This window comes from Hippocampus zosterae, chromosome 11 (genome assembly GCF_025434085.1).
Source record: "Hippocampus zosterae strain Florida chromosome 11, ASM2543408v3, whole genome shotgun sequence".
NCBI lineage: Eukaryota > Metazoa > Chordata > Actinopteri > Syngnathiformes > Syngnathidae > Hippocampus > Hippocampus zosterae.
The window spans coordinates 11,364,630-11,392,619 of record NC_067461.1 but is presented as its reverse complement, the minus strand read 5'-3'; the positions used below and the strand labels follow the sequence as shown (position 1 = coordinate 11,392,619).

Genomic DNA, 27,990 nt, shown 5'->3' with positions numbered 1-27,990 from the left:
ACTAATATCAGGTGCTAAAAAGCATCATATAAGAAGCAGCAGTACCAACGTTTCCAGATCTATAACTGTTTTGTTAACCTGCTGCTTGACACGTGTGCAGTCATGTCATTATTTACCAGCAGATCCATTTGTACATCGAATTTCTGAGTACAGCCTGCATGGTATTGACACTTTGACCTGCCAACTGGTGTATTTGGGGCTATTGAGTCATAATGTCAAGCCATCATTGTTGGCTGTTTAACTTTTCTGTCGGCTGGTTTTACTCTGAATGAATTTTGCGTCTTTGATGTATCCGCGTTTATTCGCAGCATGCACTCGGTGAGTGTGTCTGTATTCGTGCTCATGGACATGATTGACCAGTTTGTTTTTCTTTCACTGCAGCAAGTTAAAAACGCCATCAAGTACACAGTCGGATTTGCCATTGTCTGTGTATTGCTGCTACTAATTGGGTAAGTGAGATGCATGGTGGCTTCTCTTGCTGCATTTTCACAAAGACCATTCCGCGAAACAATTTTTTTTTTAACTCAATGAATCTGTAATGTGCATTGTCAAGTGTATTTGTTCTCTAGGCCAGTGTTTCCCAACCCTTATTGAGTCAACACACATTATTTCCCATCAGAAAATACGTCACGGCACACCACTTAGCAAACGGTTAACAAAAAGTGGATACACAGATTAACGTTCTGTCATCTAGTGGAAGGGCATTCTGTTCTTCCTGTTACTCTAGGTGAATACCAAGATAAATTAACAAAACATATTTTTAATTGAAAATATGGATAACGCGCCACAGCTGATGATCTCTCGCGGCACACTAATTTATCTAAGTGTTTGCTTCATGGATTGAAACAGTTGGTGTTTTGCTCTGACAAGAGTTCCAGTCTCTCTATTTTAATAACATGTTAGCTTTCACCCTGAATTGCTTTTTTTCAGCCACCAAGAAAAAACAACCTTTTGTTGGGAGCGAGTTCACACAGCAGTCTCTTGTTTGATGTTACAAAGCTTTGTTTATCTTTAAATGCTCTCTGACCTTTTACTGCCACATGTAGACAATTGTGATCAAAACCTTTCAGCTCTGAAAGGGGCAGTCTTTTGTCTGTATAGATTACGTGGGAACTCTGGGCAAGGCTTTTTTCGGGGGGTGGGGGGGTCTGCACTGGATGGATGTTATAAAACACCTGACTGAAATGCAGTTTGGGTGGTCAAGCCTGGTCTTGTGTTAATTTGCAACGGTGATTGCTGTTTCACCTGTACTGTGCGTGCATGCAAAATGCCCAATATCATTCTTACGGCACCTTCAATGCATTCAGCAACGGCGTGTGTTCCGGCGTTGTGCGCTGTATGCTATATCTGTAAACAAGTACCGGTAGGCCAGATGACTTGACTCTTTCTCTGGTGCAATATGATTCTTACTAAACTATTTTTAAAACACATTTTCCAACATATGCAAGCAAACCAAAACTATCGCAAATCTTTGTTGTTGTTTTTCAGAGCATTTGTGCCACTCGAGGCTCCACCACAGCAAAATGCCACGCAGTGGGAGAAAGTTCAATACCTTTTTGAAGAGCTTGGCAGTGGTCGTAAGTACTGTTCTTCTATAGACTGACAACTTTATTGAACAGACTTTGTAGTGTACTGCTGCTGGTTACAGAATGTGTTGCTGTGTCACACAAATTGCTCATGTTAACCTTTATTTCACATGTTTGCATACATGTCAATGACGCGACAGGAATTTTAAAAAAGTCTAAAATGTCATTCAAAAAACGGCCACAGCTGATTTGTAATCGTGTAACAACATCAATGAAGCAATCATAATGATTTTTGCCCTGTGTAAATGTATTTCACAAGAGCTGCGTTGCCATCTGGTTGTCCGATCCAAGGTCACTTTGCAGCAAGTTTCCTTGTAAAATTACATTTTAAGAATAAGTGATCGAAATAGTCTCAGCAGGAATCCGTGATTCCACCATCGCGGAATTTGCCGCGGACTTCAAAGCTCTCCATGGAATTGAAAGCTGTCTGAAAATGACGGCGAGGTGTCGAATATTATATTTGCATGTAGTTTTCACTGCGGCAGCTATATATCGCGGTCAGACACGCTCCACTCACACTGCCCAATTTTATTAATTTTATTGTTATGAAAGAAATCTGCCCTAGAGCGACAACGAGATGTTGATTGATTTCCAACCACAATGTTCCTCAGTCTTTTGGTTTTTCCTAGAAGAACTTCATTAGTACATTAATATGCTTCATAACTGGTCCTTTTGGGTCGTGTTTTTAATACCTGCGTAAAATCATCTTTCAAGCCATTGAATCGAGATTTGCTCTGTGGAGACTGAGGATTGTTCTACACTGAATCAGCACTTTTTCTCTGCAGATTTTTGGGGTGACTTCTGAAATGAAAATATCCCAAAGAAAATGTTGCATTAAAAATGTTAATCACAAAACAGTGACTGCGACGTCCTCAGGTGTCTTACTTGTTGAACTGAACATCGCCTTATATGCTTCTATATACATTCTAATTGGCAGAAAATACCAAATGTGAACTCCTAGGAGTCCTCTGGACCTCTGCCATATGCAGATCAAGAAGGAAGTTGAACCATCTGCCTCTTTTACTCTATGGACCCCCACGCCATGCTTCCTAATCTTCCTCCCTTGGCACAGTGGGAAATTTCCAGACTGCCTTGGTGGAAATGTGAGGATCATCCTTGTTATAATTCGCCCCTCTCTCTACTCCCTCCAGATGGGAGGTTAATTGTGTTATGGGAAGCAATGTTTGGCACATAATGCTGCTGACTGTGTCTCTATGGCTGGTCAATAAGGTCACTGGATCGAAATTATTTAAATATTATGTTCATGACAATGTCCTCATTATACCCTTATGCTTTAAAGACCTTCATTTATACACAGTAATGGTGAATGTTGTCTGTGTTAGGAACTAGGTGAATGAAATTGAGGAAAATGTTATTACTCATCCCAAATGTATGGTATACTGTTGGTTCTTCCTATAAGTATATTAAGGTGAATGCAATCAAATAAAAAATAATTTTGATCAATACTTAATTCTAATCAGAGGATTTAGAAAAATGTGAATTTATACCACATTTTAAAGACCAACATTTTTTTGAGCTTTAATTATACTTTACACCAAGGATTTGGTTGATTAATTGTGTCACAATTCAAGAATTTGACGCTTGAGGCTATAACCAGAAGTGGTGGAATTTATTCATTTGAAACAAGTTTGTCATTGAAAGAGCAACAAAAAGCCAGCCATGTCAAATTTTGTTACATTCACAAATACCGCTCGCTGCCAGAAAGCCTTCCAACATTCCAAGTGAGAGAGGATCTCATATTGTATTCCAACATATTTTGGAAAAAGAAAATGCATTGACGGTTCTTTAGTTTTCCCACTTGTTCAAACAAGCAATCGTACTATCAAGCCCATTTCTAATTATTTGAAATAATTCGACAATTCAAGCCTCCTTTTTCACAATGACCCCCGACTTCCCTCCAAGAGATGATGACAGATGCTATAAACAGCACACATTATCCAGGCCCTGAATAATGACTTAAATATTCCCTAATGGAACACGCCGCCACCCCCATCAAGGAGAATGTGAAGTAGTAGAGAGCCGCCCATGCTGACAGGCGCTCTCTGCGCTGTGAAGTTGCTTCTGAGAGGATGAGGGCTATCTGTACAATGACAACTGTGTAGCATTTTACACACAAGCCTATGACAGGTGGCATCCTGACAGGGGAGAGAGGCTATCAGTCTGTTCATCAATCCCCCTCTTCTAACTCCAGCTTTGACAGCTGCTGTGACACCTAGTGTTGCCCTTGCCTGATGGGTGGTCCCCTTTATGCTTCAATCAAAGGTGGCACTCCTCAACTCCATTTACTTATATTCCCAGATCAAGCTTTTTTCTTTTCTAAATTTTTTTAAAACGCCAGTTTCTTAGCCGTCTCATTGATGAAAGCAAAGGCTGAGACTTGGTGTTTCCTCACAAACAATTTCACAGCAGCAGCATCTTGAAAAGAATAAAGCAACAGTAAATAGCTGACGTTTCTTGTCATTCTCACCAGTTTTTTTTTTAAATCTTTTTTTTTTTAAATAACACAGAACATTGAAATAGCGTTGACAAACACGTACAGCCAGTAGCAAAGCCTTGCATTTAAACAGTTTTGCAGCCCGAAAAATTTAGTTAACATTCTTCACTTTCTTCCTGCTCTCTTTGTCTCTTTAGTGTGGGTGTATTTCTGACAGATTCAACAATATGGTGCTCTTTATGCTATGTGCGAGGCATGGCTTATCACTGAAGCGCAACTGCTCTGTACAGACACTTGAAGCAAACACTTCCTGGGGCGTTATTTTTATTTATTTTTTCCTTTCCGTGCTTGTGCAACTCAGCGAGCTGTCAACCTGTTTACTTTTTATTCCCACCGAATGCTTTAGCTATTGTTTATTTAGCCATTATTGTTATTATGGGTCCTAGTCAGAAGTGATTTAAACGAACAATTCGTTTTAACTGCGCCAAGCCAAACAGTTTGACGTGTCGATGCGGAATCCGCTTCAGTGTGGGAACTGTGTAGGAAGCACGTAACATATTGAAACTGTTTACAGAAAATTCGGTAACAAATCAAATAAAAAAAAAAAATAATGGTTCTTCAACGGCAGAAGAATGTTATTCGTTTGTTCGTAAACTGTTGTTTCTCAAAGACGTTTTTACAGGATTGCATTGATGGAAGTTCCTCTAAAATGATAAGGTCCTATTGTTTTCAGAAGTCTGTCTTTCAAAAAGCTGTCTTTCCACTTGCAGATGGCCTTCCTGCTCTGGCTTTCTCCATCAGCTCCTTGACCTTGATTGGGATGCTGGCAGTGATCACTTACACAGTGAGTTGAGAGTGCCATGTTTTGTCATGATGCTTTATTTGTTACTTTTGAATGTACTTTGTGTTATGCTTGCATTTTATTGTAATTGTTTTTCTCACCTTTTCACATTGATATCGTCTGAATAACAGTTTTGTTGCTGTAAAGGACATCAAGGAGTCACACTGGTGTCTGCATCTTCATGTATTTGACAAATCCCCACAAAGTTATTGATTTATTATTATTTTTAAACCGACTGTTACTTTTATTTATGCATATGTTTTTGTGTCCATGAATATGTTTGTATTTTATTATAACCATTCTGACATTTTCCTTTTTTTTTTTCCTGCCAGAGAAACAACTTTGTTACGGCTATTGTTAATCCTGTCCATTTCTTGTAGTTATCATGATGAATATTCTGTGGAGGTTGTGGGACAGCTCTCAGTTTGGGAATAACAGAACAGTGCTGGGTGGAAAACCAGAATACGAGGAAAATACTTGGGCATCACCCCGAGCAGTGAAAGTAGAAGTGACAGCCAACCTCAATCTATCCAATTTCTGTTGAGCCCAGAGTCCCATTTGACAAATTACACAACAATTGAATCTGGAGCTCCTACTGAATAATACACAACCTACTAAGTTGTAGAACCAATCTTCCTTTGGCATCACTAATGTAGCTTAACTGGGGGTTTTACCCACTGTTCTCACACTTTTCAATAGACTGGCTTAATGATAAAGTACATTTTGAGGCTAGAGCTTCTATTGTAATTTACTTTTGCAATCACATTCTGTAAAAGGGATTTTTTTTCAAATCTGCATGGTTTATGACCTCAGTATCTGCAGTCTCAAACGTGAATGGAAATACATCCTTCATCGTGTTTATATTAGAATATTGCACCTGACAACCAAGCCATGGCACTATCAAACGTACCGCAACCTATTTAAACATGACATTGAGATGCTAGCTTCATTGTCTTTAGTTAACTGTTCCTATTCCCGCTAAATTACAACACAGATTAATGCGCTAAAAACAGAGATTGCAAACAAAGCCCTTATCGTGTGAAGCTCTGGATACGTAGCAAACGTATCTGAACAGTTTTTTTTTTCCTGAACATCCATCCATACTAGCATATGAAATTCCTCAGTGACTTCATTATTTTTTATTTTTTTTATCAGAGATAGATGTATGGGTCAAATGGCTCACCTGTGTGATGACCTTCCTCTTGCTCAGTAATTTGTGGTCTACATATGCAAATGCCTAACCTCAAATTGAGAAGATGAAGCCCCGCTGATTTAATAACAGACTGTGACATTGACCTGGATGTAGTAGGTGATAATACCAATGTTCTATTTTTTTTCCTCCTACACATCAGAATCCATTCAGCCTTATTTCATTCACAATGTTGATTTGGAATAGTTTTTCAATTTCTCAGCCCCATACCATTTCCCTTTTAAATGCATTGAATTTAAAGAAAAAAAAGACTCGTATAACAAAACAAAATGTTAGAAACTATTGTGGCAATCTTCCTATATGGTAAAGCATGTAGGTACACTACTATTTAAAGATTCATTAAAAAAAAGAGGTTTCTGAGTTTAAAAAGACACTAAAGTGTGCTTTTGGCGGAACCAGTTGTCAAAGTAGTCTTGTTTTACTGAAACAATTACATGACATTTAGGGAAATAGTTTTCAGCTTCTTGTCAAAAGCTTACAGACTTCAGCTGCCGCTATTCAGTAGGTGTCAGGTAAGACGCTCCAATGTTAATTATATCAGTGTCAGGGAAGAGGCTTAATTATTTTGCTGCCGATCGACTGCCACGCTCACGCGAAATAAGTCTGCTCATTTGTTCTGCTTTGCAGTCCTCAAAAGAAGATTAGCAAAAAGTTTCTCAAGATTTTTTTTCAAAGATAACAGAAACACAGCAGCAGACTTGTAAGTGTATTTACACAGTTGTTCTTATGGCAGTCCATCAACTTCCCTTTCCCTTTTGTAAATGAGCCAAATATTTCTAGGTTTTGATAAACATGCTTGGATAGCAGGAAAAGATAAATTATCTGTATAACTAAATCCTGACTCATTCAACATGTATTTTTAATGTGCGGTAAATGCTTTATGGGCAACATCCACCAGACTATTTACTGTCGAGCTTTAGTTATTGAAATGCCACTTGCCTATTTACTTCAAATCACTGTAAAGCACCCATTTCCTGTTCAGTTTTAATGAGCGTGTGTGGACTTGATTGGCTTCTTTATCAAAGGATACTAAGAATGTAGGGGGCTTTTCGCTTTTTGGCCATACTAGTATCAGCGGATAAACAAAGGGGATGCTTGTGCAAGACGGCTGTGTCTACCTAATTCCCCCTCTTCCAACTCAACAGTCACTCTCAATGATTTCAGCCAGTTACTTATCCAGAGTCCAAACCCCCCACATACACACTCCCCACTATGCTCGAAGCTATTTCAGGTTTAAAATAACTAATACGCAGGCACGATTACATGTGAACTACACATGTAGACTTCAGCAAAGGGCCAACCTTTTTTCTCTTTTATATTTCTCTCGTGTTGTTGCACATGAGGGGAGGGGAAATGTTTCTCCGGGGATCTTGGACAGGTTTTCCTTTTATGAGAGTATTTGATATTCTGGACATGCTCCGGCCTTAAGAGCTCGATGATTCATTGCAGGAGGCGACATTCGCCCGTAGCGCAGATCCACAGTCAAGCCTAATAATAGGCTAGCATTTCTTAGTATCCCATGCGACACTTAGAACGCTTCATAACATGCAGAAACTATTAAAAGTTGTTTTAAAAATACAACCTGACTTTTGGAAAGTAGTGGAAAGAGGGCGGCATGTTTGTCAGGGCTGAAAGATTCGTTGCACAGACCATGTCCTTTTCTTTTATTACGAGCCCATAAATAAGACTCTCTGCTAGGTTTGTAAAAGCGAGACATGACAGGGTGAGTAAGAGCGCATTGACTTGCCTCTGTTATATTCATTTGTATTGATCGCTGCGTTGTCAGGTTTTAGAGGTGCCCCTCATTTTAAATTAAAGTTCAAACATCCCTCCAGGAGATTAAAGCCCAAATGTCAAAGATTTAAAAGCAGCTTTTGAATTTCGTGTAATTTTACGTCTTGATGTAGCCTTTTTCGAACTTGTCTCTTTCTATTTGTTTACGTGTTTGTTTCTGTGGGTAAATTGCAATCCTGTATGACTTAAACTAATGAGGTATATAAAATTCCATTTCATGTCATTCATCATTCATAGTACCTTGATACCCGTTCCTGTAACCTAAATTTCTCCCCCTAAAACTCTCTTGGGAAAAAAAAAATGCATCCGATTCTGGATGAAGGCGAGAGTGCTGTCACATGGGGGCACTGTTAAGCTGTACAATTGCGGCATGGTGTTTTAAAGAGCACTACCCTTACAAAATGGTTGCAGCAAATACATCCATTAGTTCTGACAACTTTGAATTCTTCCATTTTAATTTTACTCAATCAAAAATGACAAAGCCCTTCAGGCCAGGAGGTCAGCAAATGATTATACTTTCCTCAATTTTTTCACGTTTCCTACCTTCATCTAATGCACCACACTTTGCTTTTTTTTTTTTTTTGCAGGAGGGTGGGCATGTGTAGGTGGATGCATGCACCATATGCAACAACCCAGCATGACAATAATGTGATTAATATGGAAGCTTTGGTTGGTTTATTTTATTTCTTTTTCTTCTCCAGGCATACGGTATGTCTGTACTGCCTTTGAATCTGATAAAAGGCACACGGAGTGTGGCGTATGAACGACTGGAAAACACAGAGGACATTGATGATGTCGAGCATCAGATCGAGAAGCTGAGATCCAAGGTGTGACACAAACATGGATCGCTGATCATGATCAATCTATTTAGTTCATGATACAAAGTAAAAAGTATAATTGAGACTGTCGAGAGGTGTTTGTTTAAAAAAACTAACTCGACGTGAGGGTGCCTTGGCTGTGGCTCTCATTCTAGTGAATGGGACGCAGCAAGCGGTACCGTGCTACCGAAAAATGTTACCCTAAATTGCAATTTAGATAATAAATACTTTTTTTCAAGTTGAGTATACACAACCTATCATTTTTTTCAACCGTCACAGTGTGAAGTTTGGGAGCAGCCTAGAGTCCTGGTTCAAATAAACCACTCTATAAAAACTAAAACCGTGTTTATAAATGGCTCACTTCTTGTTACTTCTGAAGTCGCTAGCAGCTGCGTCCTAATAGCTCCTACGTCATGCAGCAAAGGCGTGGACTCTCAAGAGCAGACATGACCAGCTCCAGGCCTGGAGGGCAACCGTCCTGCCTGTTTTCCAGCTCTCCCGCCTGCAACACACCTGATTCAGATGATCAGCTCATCAGCCAGCTCTGAAGCAGCAGTAGAACGATCCTGATTATTTGAATCAGGTGTGTTGCTCCTGGGAGAGCTGGAAAACAGGCAGGACAGCGGCCCTTGAGGACCGACTTTGGACACCCCGGCCTAAGAGTGACAGTATTCAGAGCAACATTAGTGTATTTGAGGTGACTTTTAATATCACTGTAATTTTGCTGACATCCGAATGAACCAAGTCACGTCACTTTTTTCCCCCCCATTGTCGGTCCAATAATTATCCGTCTGATAGTTATCATGCATCCCTTCTTTTGGGTCATAATTCCAAATCGTAGCTTGACACAAACACAGGACTGTTCACCAAAAAGAGCAACATGCCTACAGTGAAGCATGGTGGCAGCATCATGCTTTGGCGCTATTTTCCTTGAGCTGGAACTGGAACCTCAGTCAAAGTGGTGGGGAGTTTAAATAGCTCCAAATACCAGTCAATGTGAGAATAAAACAGGTTTCTGCTGGAATGCAAAAAAAAAAAAAAAGTTTAGGAAAAGGACACTTGAAATGCAAAGCTTTATTTGAGGTTGAGCAGAGGCCCTTAAAAGCCAGGTGTGTACTGTTGTCCATTTAATTTGAGTTTGAACAGTATTGGTTAATTTTATGTTATGTGTTGTGTTTATTATTTTACTTTATGTTAACTGTTTTGTAAAGCGCTTTGTTACAGCTGCCGCTGTTGTGAAAGCGCTATATAAATCAGCATGTATTGTATTGTATTGTATTAATTCTCAATGCACAAAAAGTAATTTCAAGAGACTTTAAAAAAACGTTTTAAATCTACGATTCTTGCGTACAATAAAATCCTGTGCAGAATACACGTATCCCCCTGCAAAAAAACAAAACAAAACATTTTTCACCTTGTTTAGGTGTCAAATAAAATGTTAGTTGAACTCAGTTCAATGAAGATGTTCAAGATTAAATATATCCAAATTATTTTTCTTCCTGCTTCTGCACAACTTCCTGGCACTCTCTTACAGGAAAACAGGAAAGGTGCAAGTCGAGGAACTTGACCAAAACTAAAAAAAAGATTTCAAATTTCAACAATCATACCTTATAGTACATTGTGAGACTGTAATGGGAGCATTAAAAGCATGCACTTGGACAAATTTAACCAGATAATAATGCATACCACCAAATCAGGGTACGGTATTCTACACAGGTACAGAGAAAACAATTTTATTGACTGACCTCTTAGTAATCACAATCTTTGAAATGAAATTTGTCTTGTGTTCAGTGTCAAGATGGACGCCCGTTGTCATCACGGGACAGACGCAATCTGCAGGAACTCGAAGGAAAGTTGCTGGTCCTACAACGGAGAGGGAGGCACCTGGAAATTGCAGAGAGGACCTGCTGCAACAAGATGGGTGGTGCTCTCAGACCTTTCAAGGTAAGGCGAATTTTTAGAATAAATCACCAGTAAAAAAAATTCACAATCTGTCCCCATGTGAACTGTTTGCTAATAAATACATTATAAGTGTGTGTGTGCGTGTGCATATATATATATATATATATATATGTATCTTTCCAGACTTAATTTTCATGATTGATTGGGATTGCTGATTTCCTCTCAGAACAATTGGTTTCTAATATTTAGTTTTGTTCCAGCATACCCGATATAAATCTGACAATGTCAGCATTTCCCTATACTCCACAGTGGACTGCTCTAGATTCTCTTTTAGCTCTGCTGTATTTGTCTTTAAGAAAATTTACCATTTTTCAGGTAACGTATTTTGGTCCCCTGGTTTCTTTATTTACATTCTCCCATGTTTATCCATTATGCAAATAGCACAACTAATCTAACTCAAACTGACCATGGTGTATTAAAATCCCACAATGCCACTCAAGAAGTGCAAATACCTAAAAGATTCTCTAAAACTGATCCATACAGATTTGCGATACTATCCATCACATGTCACATTTGCTGCAGACTATATGATGGACAACATATTTGTGAGACCTCATACCAATAGCTGTGGAGTAGAATTTAAGAGTGTGTGTCTTACATCTGCAGCTTGTAACCTAGATAACTGCCAAATACCGTATTTTCTGCACGATAAGGCACTTCGGATTATTAGACGCACCTTCAATGCATGGCCTATTTTAAAACTTTTTTCATATATTGGGCACTAGATGTGGCTACACTAAAGGAATACAATATAATACAGCTTTATTTATATGGCGCCTTCACAACCGCTGCAGCTGTAACAAATCCATGAGAACTGGCCACAAACACGGAAATGAAACATATAAATACAAATGGAATTACAAAACAATAAATGAAAGACAAAAGTTAGGAAGACAATTGATTCAACAAAAGGGCACACAAACGTGGGCTCACATCCACAAGGGGCTGAATATCCTTAGAAGGCTTGCTTGTCTCCTTTTTCCGTCATTTAGTCAGCAGTTAACAATGCTTTTGGTATTCTCTTCGTTTAATAATGGCTGCGTAGAGGCTCACAAAGTAGTTGTCTGTCTGAGTGTGTGTTGGGGATTGCACGTGTCAATTATTTTCGGGCAGAACCCTTTTAGCTTACAATTGGTTTCTGCTAATAATCACCACTAGATGGCATAGGAACACTAACAGGGAAACAATTTAGTCGCAGATATAAAAAGACTATAACACCATATATAAGGCATATCGGATTATAGGGCGCACTGGCAGCTTTTGGGAAAATTTAATGCTTTTAGGTGCGCCTTATAGTGCGGAAAATACGGTAGTTATTCACTCAACTCAAATGTATTTATAGAGCACTTTCAAACAGCCTTCGCTGTACACACTCACACCTGATGCGCCTGCTGCGCAACCAACACTAAAACAAAGTGGTAAAAAACCCTGTGCATTTGCGCACTGCAAGACACTCGGCCCCTCTTCACCCTTGTTAAAAGGTCATAGTAATATATACTGCCATCATTGCCAGGTTGAATGAAACCATCATGTCAGTGACAAATAAAAAAAAAAAAAAACTTCCATTAATCCATTTACAATTAATAATGAATATTTGATTTTAGTTTTAATTGTTTTTTCTCTCCCGCTTACAATTTTTTGAAGTGCTCTCCTACGGTGTCATGACCAGCTGGCCATTTGGCAGTCAGACACCAAAGATAAGCTTGTTTTGATTACAATGGACCCACACTTCATTAAATTAAGTATTGTTTAAATCGAACTCTATATGTTGACATAACTGTTGCCCAATCATTTCATATTCCTGTCAGGCCCAATATTGTTTCAATATGAAATGTCCCTCAAGCATTTCATAAGCTTTATTGCTTTTTTTGGCTGCTGTTAAACTGCCAAGCTTGAAGCTCGATGCTCATGTCTGGGCTGCACCGCTGCGTCCCTTTGTCACCTTTGGCATCATTTTCAAACTCGAGAGCCAAGCCATATGGTCCTGCCTACACATAAGACATGATCGATTTATATGGGCCAGTTGATGCTTTTCAAAGCAATAGAATTGGCTGAGTATGTTAAATTTGTGTTGTTGTTATCACCCTCGAGAATTTCAACACATTATATATGTATGTATTTATCTTTCTGTGCAGATTATACTGGGCATTTTCTTTATCCTGGTGGCTCTGCTGTTCTCTGTTGCACTCTTCATTTCAAAGTAAGTCGTTTAAAAAAAAATATATATAATATATATATATATATATATATATATATATATATATATATATATATATATATATAATGTGTGTGTGTGTGTGTGTGTGTGTTTTAATGTGATGTGAATGTGTCCACCTAAAAATGATCCCTTAAACATTTATAAGTTTTGCATTTCATGGTGCACAAAACTGTAGTTGCTCATTTTCTTTTTTTGTTTTGTTCTTTCAGTCTGGATAAAGCTCTTCACTCTGCTGGCATGAGCTCTGGCTTTATAATCTTTGGCACCAATTTAACCAATCCTTTGAATGAACTTCTATTAGCCTTACAACCTGTAAGTATCCACTCGTGTCATATGTACTAGACACAATCATCCTCAGTTAAGATGCACTTAATTAGATATTTTACTCTTTCCTTTAGTTATGGATGGTGCCCGATTTTCATTGTTCATCCCGTCTGATTTGAAGTTAATAAATCATTAATCAGTGAAAAAAAATGTTGATATCGTGGTCTGAAAGTACTCTCCTTTTTAAAGTGATCGCTGTCTTTATTCTCTGATTATGACCTTACAGGTATTTCCATTGGATTACATCCTGATTACAGTCATCACAATGTATTTTGTGCTTACATCCATGGCGGGTATTCGCAACATGGGCATCTGGTTCTTTTGGATAAGGGTAAATGCGGACAATAGCTCTTTATATATATTTATATAAATGCTCACATGCATTTTCAAATGTATCTTTTCTTTCCTCTCCAGCTGTACAAAATCCGACCTAAAAGAACTCGTCCCCAGGCTCTCCTCTTCCTCTGCATGATTTTGCTTTTGATTGTTCTCCATACCAGCTACATGATCTACAGTCTTGCTCCTCAATACGTCATGTATGGCAGCCAAAAATATCTCATAGAGGTGAGCGAAGCTGTTTGCTTACCTTCATCCCACTTATTCCTTATTGGTCTCCTTGATGAGCCTCTGCTGATGGTTCCAGATAGGCCGATATGTGGTCTCCACAGAGTCCGTTTGTAGATCTTGTTGGATTGTTAACTGGAACGTTCTGGTAAACTCATGTTTAGTATTCAAAATATTAAGGCATTAATACACTCAAGTCTAATAAAATGAATTGTGATTTGAAGCCACTTATGTTCACTTTACACCTGGGTATATTTCTAATGTTCATGTTAATGTAAGAACATGTTTGCCGGTGCAATTTCTCCCAGTGCTTTCTGTCGCTTGATTAAAAAAAAAATCTGCATTGAATCATCTTCCTTCCGATGTGTTTTTGCTTGTGGCTATTTCTTGATATTATAAATAGAATTTTTCCATACAGAATTGTGAATTTTGTCTTGGTTTGCTTCTTCTTTTTCTTTCTCAAGAGTCCTTCAACAGGCCTTACGTCAGGCAACACTTCAGTCAGCACTACCAGGATCTGTGACGCCAACGCGCCTGAGGGTGAGTGTGTCGTTTATGCTTGTAAGGTAGCAACGGACTAATACTGAGATGCTACAGCATCCCGCTATACATTATCAAAGATTCATTCCTCACAAGTTGAGTGTAAGAGAGCAAGGCCAGTGTACAACAGAGCCATTTCATGTTGAACACTGTTCAGCAATCTTTATCGCCATCCATTATTTATTAAAGAGAATAATCACAAGGACAACCATTTACTAATGCAAAATGTAACCTCTTGCTGTCACAATGCCAGCACCTATTACAAGCACATCAGTCACAAAAACATGAAACTGTACAGTACATCTTAGCAGGGAGCTTTATAACTATGAATTATTTATCCGGCTAATGCCCCAGTCACACAAAGTGGTTATGATACAATTGTTATTTCAGTTAAGGTTTCGGAATACACTATATGGCCCAAAGCACTCACTCATCTGCTGTTACTCACATACAGTATGAACATACTTACTTCATTGACAGATCATTTTCAATCTGCCTGGTTTCAAATCGACGCCAAACCCTCATTTCAATCCCAAGAATATCTTTTTTTGTCGAGATTTAGAATGAGTTAATACCTTTTTGAACCTTGTTTTGTGCACTGATGTACACTCATGTTGGAATAGGACAGGGTCGAGAATTGTACCCAGTGGAACACCTTTCGGATGAAAAGAAGCTTTTTTAGCCACAAAGTGTGGACCAACATTTCTTAATCCCTGGATTAAGAATCAGGTCGTTTGCAAGTCGTTTAGCACCATGCTCTCCACAAACATGCGGTGTGATAAACCGGAGAGGGGGCACCCATCATCCAGGCGCACCCCAGCCCAGTGTCGAACGGCGTTCCGCGCGGCCGGGGCCGCTAATCTTGACCAACCGGGGGGCGGCGGCACTACGGTATTGGCACATCTAGGCGGGATTCTGATTTAGAGGCGTTCAGTCATAATCCCGCAGATGGTAGCCTCGCACCATTGGCTCCTCAGCCAAGCACATACACCAAATGTCTGAACCTGCGGTTCCTCTCGTACTGAGCAGGATTGCTATTGCGACAACACATTATCAGTAGGGTAAAACTAACCTGTCTCACGACGGTCACTTAAATTCATATGTGAGTCAACGCAGGTGAGTGAAAACTTATAGTGTATCGAGCAAGTACAAGTATGCTTGATAATAGGCTGGGTCCTCTTCCTTTTCCTTATTTTAATAAACTGTCCTGTTAAAAAATATGACAGTTCATGAAAAAATGTGTAATTTCATATGTTTGACATCTCACTCTCATAAACACAAATATTTTAAGCATGATTTTGTACTGAATATGTATATAACTCTTACCTAGGGATTCCATTATCATATACAGTATATTGATACAGAATTTTAGATGAGTCAATATGCTCTCCGATAAGAGCTTTGCTGTCTCCTTTATCATTATCATTATATTATTATTGTTGGTGATCCTGTCTTATGTAACTCTGAAAATCGCTTCCAAGAAATAATCTGGACTCACCGTTATTTGTTGTCCTCACCGCTTCCATCATCACATCAGCGAGAGCCGTTAGTGGGCACAAAGCTCTCTTCGGCGAACCAAGCAGTGATCTCAGTGACATTCTGCATTCTTTCACACGAGACTCAATTATTTTTCATAATATCCAAAAGGTTCATGACTTCTCATTCTTTGAGGTGACCACATATTGTTAAAATTGTTTGAGGTGCACCTATGCCCTTTTATCTGTGCTGTTTTGGCTTGTTATACACGCAAAGTGAATTTATGATGATTATTATTATTTTTTAAGGGGGGTCTCCTCTTCTTCCTTGTCTGTTTCCTAGCAACTTGAAATTTGCTACACCATTGTAAGAACATCTTTGTGTGAAAGCTGCTTGGAATTTTATGACGTCTTGAAAGTGTCAGGCAATTTTCAAAATGCAGAAGGAGAGTCTCTTACAACGCCATCAAAAAATAATTTTCCTTTGTGCCAGACAATGGATCGGGCCTGTCAAATGATTTGGTCACAGTTGTGCATCTTAAAATCTACAGACTTGGAATATTTTCTTGTAAATTTGGTTGCCTGTAAAAATTAGATGTATGTGTAATCCTCATTTAGATTTTATACAACACATAATAATTATTTAATTAACATAAGGTTTACTTAATGCTGTGAGAATTAAATACATTTAGCTTGAATATGTGGTATAGCCTTGTGTGAAATGTCCTGTACGTTCATTCATTCATTCATTCATTTTCTTAACCGCTTCATCCTCACGAGGGTCGCGGAGGGTGCGGAGGGTGCCCAGCTGTCTCCGGGCAGTAGGCGGGGGACACCCTGAATCGGTTGCCAGCCAATTGCAGGGCACACAGAGATGAACAGCCATCCACGCCCACACTCACACCTAGGGACAATTTCGAGTGTTCAATCAGCCTGTCATGCATGTTTTTGAAATGTGGGAGGAAACTGGAGCACCCGGAGAAAACCCACACAGACCCGTAGAGAACATGCAAGCTCCACACAGGAAGGCCGGAGCTGGAATCGAACCCGGTACCTCCGCACTGTGAAGTCAAAGTGCTAACCACTGGCCTACCGGGCCGCCCATCTCCTATAATTTTTGTTATTAAATCGGTGTGCGCGTATGTCACTTTTATTTATTTATTTAACACCCAATTAGGCCCTTGGATTGATTTATTACTTTCATCGACCACTGAAGACTATGTAGATATGAGCATAATCATTCAGTTAGTGTCAGTTATGAAGTATTATGTAAACACATTTTATGAAGCCGATGGTCCAATTTCAAGTCCCTTTAGATCACCTTTATTAATTTGGATTAGAAAATGACACTTCTCATTTTATGGGGTAATTGCAAGTCTGTCACAGAAATGAACCTCTGTGTAAAGAATCCCTCAGAGAGTAAAGTATATATATTTTTGAATTACTTTAAGCACTGTTTGAATTCAATTGAGAATTTTGGTGAACATCAATAGTGCTGACAATATTTCCATCCATCCATCCATTTTCTGATCCGCTTTATCCTCACAAGCGTCTCGGGGGGTGCTGAAGCCTATCCTAACCGTCTTCCGGCAGTAGGTGGGGGACACCCTGAACTGGTTGCCAGCCAATCACAGGGCACACGCAGACGAACAACCATCCACGCTCACACTCACACCGAGGGACAATTTAGAGCAGGGGTGCCCAAACTTTTTGGACCGAAGATCTACTTTTCGATCAACTAACTTCCCGGGATCTACCCTTACCGGCACGTACGCACACATGCACACACACGCACACATGAACGCCATGAGAAACAGCCTGAAACTGAGGCATGCGATGCACTTTGCAGCCTGTTAACTATCGTAGCTCACACATACCGTTTTAAAGTGCTTCCCTGGGCCCTCCGAGATTCCTATTCTTTGCCCGTGCCCTCGGTGAATTGTACACGAAGCAAACTCTGAATGAGAATAATGACGATAAAAGATAGAGCGCAACAGCTCTGATTACAAGCTGCAATTGCAGACTGCTGAGCGCAAACAACTTCCGGTGACGTACTCACGCGCCACCGTAAAATCAAGATTCATTCATTCATTCATTCATTCATCTTCCGAGCCGCTTGATCCTCACTAGGGTCGCGGGGGGTGCTGGAGCCTATCCCAGCTGTCTCCGGGCAGTAGGCGGGGGACACCCTGAATCGGTTGCCAGCCAATCGCAGGGCACACAGAAACGAACAACCACACACACTCACACTCATACCGCTTTATTTTATTTTTTAATTTTGTTTTTTTTGTGTGTGAAAATGAGACTGATAGGATGATTAGGGTGCAGCGTACATGAACACAAAAAATATATATTACTAACATGTACAAAGACACACAAATGGTTGGTTTTTTTTTTCTCCTCGACACTCCTCGGACCTACTTGGGACCTGTCTTAGATCTACCGGTAGATCAGGATCTACCTAATGGGCCCTGATTTAGAGTGTTCAGTCAGCCTACCATGCATGTTTTTGGAATGTGGGAGAAAACTGGAGTACCCAGAGAAAATCCACGCAGGCACGGGTAGAACATTCAAACTCCACACAGGAAGGCCAGAGCCGAGATCAAAACCATGACCTCTGTACCGTGAGGTCGACACGATAACCACTCCACCGCCGGGCCGCCCACTGACAGTATTTACATTTTAAAATAATGTTGTCTTAAACACACTCAAAGTTTGGAGGTATACATGTTGGAATGAGAGTTCAAGTAGGTCTCGGCGGTGTCTTGAATTTTTACAATACTCTATACAGTAATAACTAATTTTTCGTGATTAATTGGTACCAACTCTGTGCCATCCTATTCCCAAAGAAAAAAAAATCCAGTGGCGTCCCATCCCAGACCATCATAAAAAAAAATTAAAATAATTATTTGGTTGGATCATTGTAATCGCAGCTTCCAGTTCACGTCCTAAAGTGGTTTGTTATGTGAAGTACTTGAGAAGTGAAACACAGTAATGTTCGCGTGTTTGACTAAAGGACTAAAAAAACAAAATATTGTAAGTGTGCGAAGATAAAGGAAAGTGGTTGAGCCAGTGGCACAAGATTGTGTAACGACCACTTGTCATGAACTGGTCACAAAGGTGCACTCCAGCGCACACTGCTACTTCTGGGCTTTCAACTGGCTAATACCAATATCCATTTGTTTTGCCATAGCAACACATTAACCGAGTTGAGAAGTTGCAACACTAACTGGCGTTTTCTCGAGATTGCTATTTGCGAAGTTGAATATTAATTAATACATCATTAGGCAACTCTATTTTAACAAAGTGCTCGGGCAGTTCTCTGAATTTTTTTTTAACAATTATTTTTCATCATGACTGTTATTATCACTGTATTTTTCAGAAAAGTAAAACCTCTAATCATTTTCTTGGAAAAACTACAAAGTTGACCCATTTATTCTGAAACTGTTGTTTTTTTTCAACCTTTAAATTTAATTTGATTTGCAGCTGTATATTTTTTCAAATAGCAAAGGATCATCTGCTCTTGTCCACTTCCATCGCACACATCTCCTTGTCCCAATATGTGAGATTGTAAGGTATTTAGATCACCATTCAGCCCAAGATAATATAGGGATAGGACTTTTGAGCAACGCTGGCACGTTCCAAACTGAAGTAAGACTTTGTACAAAAAGTAGGATATGTACAGGTATGTGTGGGAGTGAGTGAGTGAGTGGGTATCAGTTCAAGCGCACATTTTAAGTGCTCGTATTTGAATGGTTTGATGGAAGTTGTACATAATGCATGGTGCTACTTGGGGCACAGCCTCGCCAAGATGTGGTGAGTCGAGGTGAAATTACCTGTACACACAAGCTGCCCCGCACTCATCTCAGAGTGCGCTAATGATTCCAAGGTGAGGCGGGTCAGCGGTGTACATCATAATATATTTCGGCACGCCGCCGTTGTGAACCATCTGCATGTTCCACTCGGAGCACTGCGAGTTCAGGTGAGCAGCTGGATAGCTGCAGATGGCCCAAGTTCTGGCGGAAAATTGTGAGGTCATCGAGATGAATATAGACAAGCTTCCCCAAGGGGATGATGATGATGATGTTAAAGCTGATTGTTGTTCTTCCCTTCACAATTCCAAAGGTTCTGCTCTCTATTTTCTGTGTATGTATATCAAGACATTCAGATTCTTCTGTTTTCATATGCAAGGGTCCTCGGTTTTCGACAATCCCGGCAGCTCACGCTCTGAGGTTAACAAGTTCATGTAGTGAAAGAATATTTGGTCACACGTAGGCATCCTCACTTCCTGACAAACTTACTTAGTTTTTCTGTTTGATTGTTTCACCTTGATGTTTTTTTTTTGTGATGTTTTTTTTTTAGTGTTTTTTTTTTCTTAATGACTTGACCGTGATAGCGACAGAATCGCTACGGTTTCATCAAAGCGACAGTAACCATTTTTAGAACACACGACTAGTCAATATTTTGTGAGAAAATAAAAACAGGTCAATTATTTATGAAAGTGCCAGACCCTCATGGGGACTGACAAATACAGATATGTGAAAGAATATGAATAACCAAATTTGCATAGGTCTGACGTTAAACCTTTTTGAGCGGCGTACCCACATGAGCTTAAATTGTAGTGGCCTTGTTAGATTTAGGACTGGTCCTACATGAGTTTCAAATATTACATATTTAGTGTTTTTATACATTGTTATTTTATCATTTAAGAAAATATTACTTTTCTGTAGTTAGGGTTGTTTTTGTTTTTGATTTTGTATTGAAATGTTTGTTTTTTGGGGGCCTGGGGGGCCTTATAAATTGCTATCCTATAATAAAGTAGCATATGACTATAAAATCTAATATACGGTGTATTTGTAAATATTTGAAATAGAAGTATGACAATCGTTTTCAAAGTCAAACTTTTACCATCCTAAAACGTCCATAAAACATAGATTCAAGATGCATTGATCAAAACTGATACATATAACATCGTTCTCAATAATGAATGACAAAGGCTTAAGACAAAGATACATTGTTTCTTGTTGTAAAGAGTAAGCATAAAAACCTGAGCAGCGAAACACGACTTGAACTTGGAGTATCAAAGGTGCCTTATTTACTGGTTTGGATGTGAGTTGACTGACGTAACCTCTGGTGGATGTTCTTTCGTGGTTGAGTCTGCTTCTTTTGAAGAGAAACAATCATTTGCTTTTGACACTCTCATGTGAAGTCATGCGCGATGGATTTCAAACTGAAGTCCAATCTGCCTTTAGAGCCTTAGTTTTCCAGAAAACTTGGGTACATTCTTGAATGCTGTGATCACAGGAACGCGTTCAACTTTCGAGAAACCTGTGGCGTCAACTGTCATGCATAAACAATGTGGCGCTCGCTGTTATTCCGCTGGCATTCCATAGGCTCAGTCAGGGTCTCATTATGCTGTTCAATGGGGTTCAAGTAGTGTGAGGAGACATGTACAAATGTCACAGAGAAGAAGAGTTCCAGATGGCTCTCAAGCACAGCCAAGACCCTTTCATCTCCTCACCACACATAATGCTACTCAAATATACTGCATGCTCAGAATGTTATATTTTTCCCATGAGCAAGTCCATTCGCTTATGCCCCTACGCAGAGTGCCTTTCTCTTCCATGCATTGGAGATGCATGTGACACATCACGTCACGATTTGTTGTTCACATGGCTGTGAAGGACCATTGATACACAGAAAGGGAGAGGGACTCATACGGTTGGATCAATGCTAGTATAAAAAAAAGGCCACATAGAGCGAAAAGTGCAGCCCATTTATGATAAGTATACGAAACACAGTCAAGAACAACCAAGGTGGCTGTTATTGTCTCTATGGAAACACGTTGTCATCTGTTTAGATTAAGCGACACTCTTAGAAGTGAGGATTGCGAAAGTCTTCTTAGAAGGCAGACATCAATCGCAGAACCATTGGCTCCTGAAAATCACTCTTCAGGAAGAAAATAGCATTCATCAAGGGTTCTTGCAGGGGATGGGGGGTGGGGATTGGTTAAGTAGCAATAGTCCAAAAGCAGTTGTATTGCCCGAGAAACCTATGCAAAACCATGCTTTGAGGCAGTAATAGTGCATCACTTCTCCGCACATTCATGCATTTCAAAGTCACGTTCACACTGACAGTGACACGATTTTGCTCTTTTCCAAGACATACTTGTCTTTTTAGTGAAACTAACAGAACAGGCCGAGTCACTCCACCTGAGTAGTGATGCCGTGTCGTGGTTTTTATTTTTATTTATTTATTTACTTTTACGTATGTGAACATGTTTATTCACTCGTACAATGGAAAAACACGATGAGGGGGGGGTCACCGTTTGCATTTTTCACTGCATTTTTCACTGGTGGGCAATTCCTTGAATGAAAGAATAACTTGATCCAAAGCATTGCCAATGTTTTCCAAGGAGTTCAGCCCCCCCATGGTTATTATTTTGGCTGTAAAAAAAAAAAAAAAAAGAAAAAGAAAAATGTGTGCGTAAAATAAGTAGTCTGTGTTTTATTTGTTTTTCAGACCAGTGCATTGTGACCAGGTCGTATCTTTTCCTCCACAAGTTTTGGTTCTTCAGTACCATCTACTACTTTGGAAACTGGGCCTTTATTGGGGTATGTTTTTCTTCCCACGATGGAGTACAAGAGCGGCTGTCAGTTGTCATTGTTCTTTTCTCCTCATCTATTGCACTGTATGTACACACTAAAAACATAGTCGACAATTATTTTCGGATACATTCGGTGATCAATGGACAAGGAGTCGTAAAGCTCGTAAAAGTGATCCATCACTCACAACCACACAAGATGATTATAATCCCGTGCATCCTATTAAACCGTGATATAACTTTCGGCTGATCCCATATATATTCTACATTCTTGACATTCTAAGTAGATTTTGTGTTCATGTACTGCATCCATCCATCCATCCATTTTCCAAACCGCTTAATCCTCACTAGGGTCGCGGGGGGTGCTGGAGCCTATCCCAGCCGTCTTCGGGCAGTAGGCTGGGGACACCCTGAATCGGTTGCCAGCCAATCGCAGGGCACACAGAGACGAACAACCATCCACGCTCACATTCACACCTAGGGACAATTTAGAGCGTCCAATCAGCCTGCCATGCATGTTTTTGGAATGTGGGAGGAAACCGGAGCACCCGGAGAAAACCCACGCAGGCCCGGGGAGAACATGCAAACTCCACACAGGGAGGCCGGAGCTGGAATCGAACCCGGTACCTCTGCACTGTAAAGCCGACGCGCTAACCACTGGACTACCGGGCCGCCCTCATGTACTGCAATTCTTGTAATATGATCCGACTTTTATACTGCGTTATACATTATCATTTTTTTGAAAGATAATTCTGAATTTAGGAAATTTCCCGAACTTTTCATTCCATATTCAAGATGATTCACAGCCGTCAGGTTTTGAAGTAAGCAATCCTGTGTGGCCACGAGCACATTACGATAACAAGCAACACATTGATTTTTAAACAACAGACCCCTCAGAATCATAGGCTTATCAATTCATTCAATGAGGTGTAGATGACACTTTTGTGTTTTTTTTAATTGTAGTTTTTATTTATTTATATATTTTTTGCATCGCAAATACACCCGAGATACATTTAGAGTCACATACAGCCCCATTGGCTCTTTGCGTGGATAGTGCACTATTTAAGTGATTTGAATTTATGGAACACACCCCAGGCACACGTTAAATCTCGTGCATAGATTATTCCGATAGATTTTTGGTTAGCTGAGCACTCCCCAGCCAGCATTTTTCTCACATGTGCCTTAAATTCTCTCCCTTAGGCCTTCCTCATCGGCCTGGTGGTGTCATGCTGCCGAGGGAAGAAGTCTGTGATTGAAGGCGAGGTGGAGGTCGACGACTCGGATGTCAGCGATGATGAATATGTGCACTGAGGTGCAATACGCACGCACCCTCGGGGCAGCACCTCCAGCCATAAGCTAAGGGGGCTATAAAGTACAATTTGGCAAGGCATTCATTTGCTTCCATTTTATTTTGATAGCTTTGAAAGAGGTCAGCTCCCATACAACGTGACTGACGATGTCGGAATTAGAAGAATGTCCCGCAAAGCCACACGCACAGACAACCGTAGAAATTAAGGCAACACTTACAAGCTAATTGTGCATTTTACCTTTACTGAAATGCTTTCTCCGCCTAACGTTCTCAACTCAAGACCCAAATTTTGATTCCTTCCGAGTATGCAAACCATAGCTTTGAAATAAAGGACTGATAAAGACATGAATTTATCAAAACAAAATCAAAAAGCCATTTACCATGAAATGCTTTGTCTTTTACATATTTCAGCTCTTGACCATTGGCCATCCCCCCCAAAAAGAGGCCCATTTTGGTTCCCTGCCCTTTACCCTTAAAATGGCTGCCCGTCTGCTTTAAAATTTCTTCAACTTTACTTGTGTGCTCGTTACTGTATGAAATTCACTACACATTTTTTTTGTCTATCATTGAAATGAAATGCTGATTTAAATGAACACGTCCAATGTCAGGCTTCCGCAGAGCTAGCTGATGAGCTGATCATTTGAATCAGGTGTGTTGCAACAGAGAGACTTGGAAAACATGCAGGACAGCGGCCCTCCAGGACCTGAGCTTGACACCTATGATTTAAGGCATGTTTTCCTCCATGAATAATCCCAAGTTATTCATTGACGTGCTGGAATTGACTGCTGTGATATGTGGTACCAAGTAACATTATATGTCCACTATTTGGTCCTTTTCTTTTCTGCTTGGCTCTCGACGAAGACGGACGCTTTTTGCACTGCCCTCACCCCACCCTTTCCGTGCTCGCCACTTAGTCCTTGTGCTGTCTTTGTCTAACTTTTTCCCTAGCCTCCTACCGTATTTTTCATCCGAAGAACTAACCATGGAATTAGTTGGCTGGTCCCTCAATGTAATCGACAAATTTTTTTCGACGAAAAGAGCGGGCAGTGGGGAGCCTGCTTGCCCTCCGGGGACACTTGCTGCCGCATACGCCCTGGATCCATGGAGAAAGTGGAGACTGGTGTGCCTGGCAGGACTGTCCGTGGAGGATGTGGAAGACATCTACATTATTGGCCTTCTGATAACAGGTATGCTGCTGTTTGGTGTTGGCAGCTTTCTGTTCTATCGCAAAATTCAGCGACGGGAGCGGCTCCATTGGAAGTGAAGAAGCTGCCGGTCACTCTGGATGGCTTGGCGCGAATGTCCAACACTCAGACTCAAGCGGTGACTGAGCTCAACCGCAATATTGTTGCTGTTTTGGAGCGACTCCACGCGTTCGACAACACCATGGAGAAGTTGGAATCCGCGCTGCGGAAAGAATTTTCGGATCCAACTGATCGGCGCCAGTGAGGAGATACAGACCAACGACTCAAGGCTGTCTGGAATTGTTGGCGGCCATCCCTCCAAAACAAACAACGCTATCTGGCCTTTCCCCTGGATGGAAGTACGCATGGAGTCTAGGGCCCCCACAACCACCCCCCTCCTTCTCGGCCATGGACTGATAAGCCGGGACTGTCTTCCTGATGAGCAGACCTCGACGAAGCAGCTATGGCCTGTACACGCATACAATTACACAACTGGACAACCACGCGCGCATACACATCCTTGTTATCACCATCTTCATCGCTCCGATTCTTTTTCCCCCGTGACGTGGTTCGATATGCGGAGCACCACGGTGACCGTGCAGCTGTTCATTTCGGCCGCGTCGCGGTTACCCCCCTCTTCCCATTCATCCTCCCCCCTTATTACATGTTATGTCTTGTGACTTGTTGTAACTGTCATATGCTTATTTATGTGCTATGGTCTTTTTTTATCTTGGACTTAAATTATCCTCGGAAGAGGATAGTTCGAGCGTGTTTTTTTCCCCTCTCCCTACCCAGCGCTTTCCTTTCTGAATTCTGAGTGTAATTTCCCCATTGTGGGACAAATAAAGGATAAAGGATATCTTTAGTGGTACATGGATTTGATGAAATAAATGACTTCAAAAATGGCTGTTGTTGTGTTGTTGTTGTTATTGGCAAGCCACCTACTTGAAAAAAAAATGTCACGACACACCATCAAACAAGAATGTGACAAAAGTACCAAATTTTTCGGATTAAAAATTGCGCCGGATTATAAATCGCACCAGCCAAAAATAATTAAGAAGGAAAAAACATATAAGTCGCGTTTTGCGGGGAAATTTAGTTGATAAAATCCAACACCAAGAACATACATGCCTTCTTGAAAGGCAATTTAAAATAAAAATAAAATAGAAAACAACACGCTGAATAAGTGTACAATATGCTAACGTTATATGACGCATAAACAACGAACTGAGAACGTGCCTGGTATGTTAAACTAACATATTAATAGTTATTCAGATAACTATAGCATAAAGAACATGCTAACAAGTTCACCAAACCATCAATGTCACTCCAAATCACTAAATCCAATGGAATCTTCATCTTCTGTGTCACTTTGAAGCAACTCCACCAACTCCGGAGGTAGAAGATGCAGCGCTTCCTCTTCTACGTCGCTTACGTCAGACTCATCGTGGTTTTATCAATACAGGTCTAAAGCGGCCTCCGGTCAAAAGCGGTGGTTTAATGTGAAAATAACGTGAAATTATATAATAACGTGTTAATACTTTCACCCATAAATCGCTCCAGAGTATAAGTCGCAAACTATGAAAAAAATTTATATTCCGGAAAATACGGCATTACTGGGAGGGAGTAAAAAAATAATAGATTTCTAATAAATAAATATATTTCAGCTCAGTTCTAAAGGCACCCCTGGTTTGAAATTCCTGCTGTACTGATTCCTATGATTGACGGTGTCTATCAAACGGTGCAGTGAATGCTGTCATTACTTCTCATTAGGTATACCGGATATACTCTCAATTCCAAATCTCGTGTGGTAGCAATTTAAATGGTGTTTTGTTTTTTAAGTCTCCTTATTTTACCCCTTACTGTGGATATGTATCAACTAAAAATGACAGTTAAATACACCCATCCTTGGATTAGTGTAGGACACTCAGCCTTTGCCTGTGGTGGATTTGCAGGAAATTTGCTTGGATTGTTCAATTAAGTGTATGTGACATACGCACGTTGTCACCAAGTATTGTGTGAGGCTGTTTTTGAGCTTGCTTATTACGAGAATGCCGCCCCCACATCGCTTGCTAATAAACGAAATAAGCGCTGGGAGGGGTGGGGGTGGGGGTAAATACTTAAAATAAAGCATAGATGTGACAGATCAGACTTATTAAATCTGTTCCTTCCTACGTCATCTTTTCAACAAATTCCTCCTGGGATAAAAGGATAAAACATTTTTTTAATTATGATTTTTTTTTTTTCATGAATAGTCACGAGCAAACTGCCAGGCGAGTGCGTCACGCTGTCGTCTCTCAGCAGTGAGAAACAACACTTGAGCAGCACGACGTGAGGCCGGTTAATACGTCTGCCTCACAGTTCTGAGAATCTGGGTTTGAACCCTGGATTTGTGTGTGGAATTTTCTTCTAGTTGGGCCTTTGGAGTTCCTGTCTACCCCTTCAGCGTGAAAATAAACATCCAAGAATATTTCTTGCTGTCTATTCCTGAAAATGTGCCTGTGAGCAAGACCCTTTGCACATCATAATTTACTACATAACCACCCAAACACACGTTTCTCCTCCAATGACTTAGCAGCAAGGTTGGGTGAAGATCTATTTTCAAGCCATTTTTGTATGACACTATCATGTCAAAAGCCCAACAAGGCTGGATAGTGTTTTCCAGTTAATAACAGATTAGCATTAGCAAAGAGTATCCCATGAGCAGCAGCAAAAACCCATGAGTAATTAACGTCCCACCTAAAAAGGTTTACAGTTGTCGATGTATGCCACGAGATGATGTCAAGGTGACACTTTTATGTTTGGCACTGCAGGGCGTGAATACCAATCTTTACCAAATCAGATCTTTTTTGACACTCTTTCAAGCTCTTTTCACTTCAATATAACTCCTTTGCACCAAACTTACCAAAGGTGGTACCATACTACTACTTTTGCATTTAGTCACATTTTTAATTGAGTAATGGAGTAAATGTTCCCCCTGCAAGAATTGGCAAATAACTACATTTGCAAGTCGTGAATCACAACTGCGTAGGCAAACACTGTTTAACAAATTTTTATAACTGTTTTGAAATGTCTACAATTAAGATTTTTGTTTAATGAGCAACAT

General features: G+C 40.2%; 1 protein-coding gene across 1 annotated transcript in view; it reads left to right on the top strand.

Annotated features, from left to right (window-relative positions):
- The window catches only part of lmbrd1 (LMBR1 domain containing 1), a 39,005-nt gene extending 13,218 nt beyond the window's left edge, over positions 1–25,787 (top strand). The window contains exons 5-16 of the mRNA XM_052080572.1: positions 382–449; positions 1,489–1,577; positions 4,812–4,885; positions 8,588–8,713; positions 10,496–10,648; positions 12,802–12,866; positions 13,094–13,196; positions 13,435–13,539; positions 13,623–13,772; positions 14,237–14,312; positions 22,310–22,401; positions 23,592–25,787. Of these exons, the coding sequence (XP_051936532.1) occupies positions 382–449; positions 1,489–1,577; positions 4,812–4,885; positions 8,588–8,713; positions 10,496–10,648; positions 12,802–12,866; positions 13,094–13,196; positions 13,435–13,539; positions 13,623–13,772; positions 14,237–14,312; positions 22,310–22,401; positions 23,592–23,702 (1,212 nt within the window). The 3' untranslated portion in view covers positions 23,703–25,787. The remainder of the gene's footprint in view (positions 1–381; positions 450–1,488; positions 1,578–4,811; positions 4,886–8,587; positions 8,714–10,495; positions 10,649–12,801; positions 12,867–13,093; positions 13,197–13,434; positions 13,540–13,622; positions 13,773–14,236; positions 14,313–22,309; positions 22,402–23,591) is intronic.
- The last annotated feature ends 2,203 nt before the right edge of the window (positions 25,788–27,990 follow it).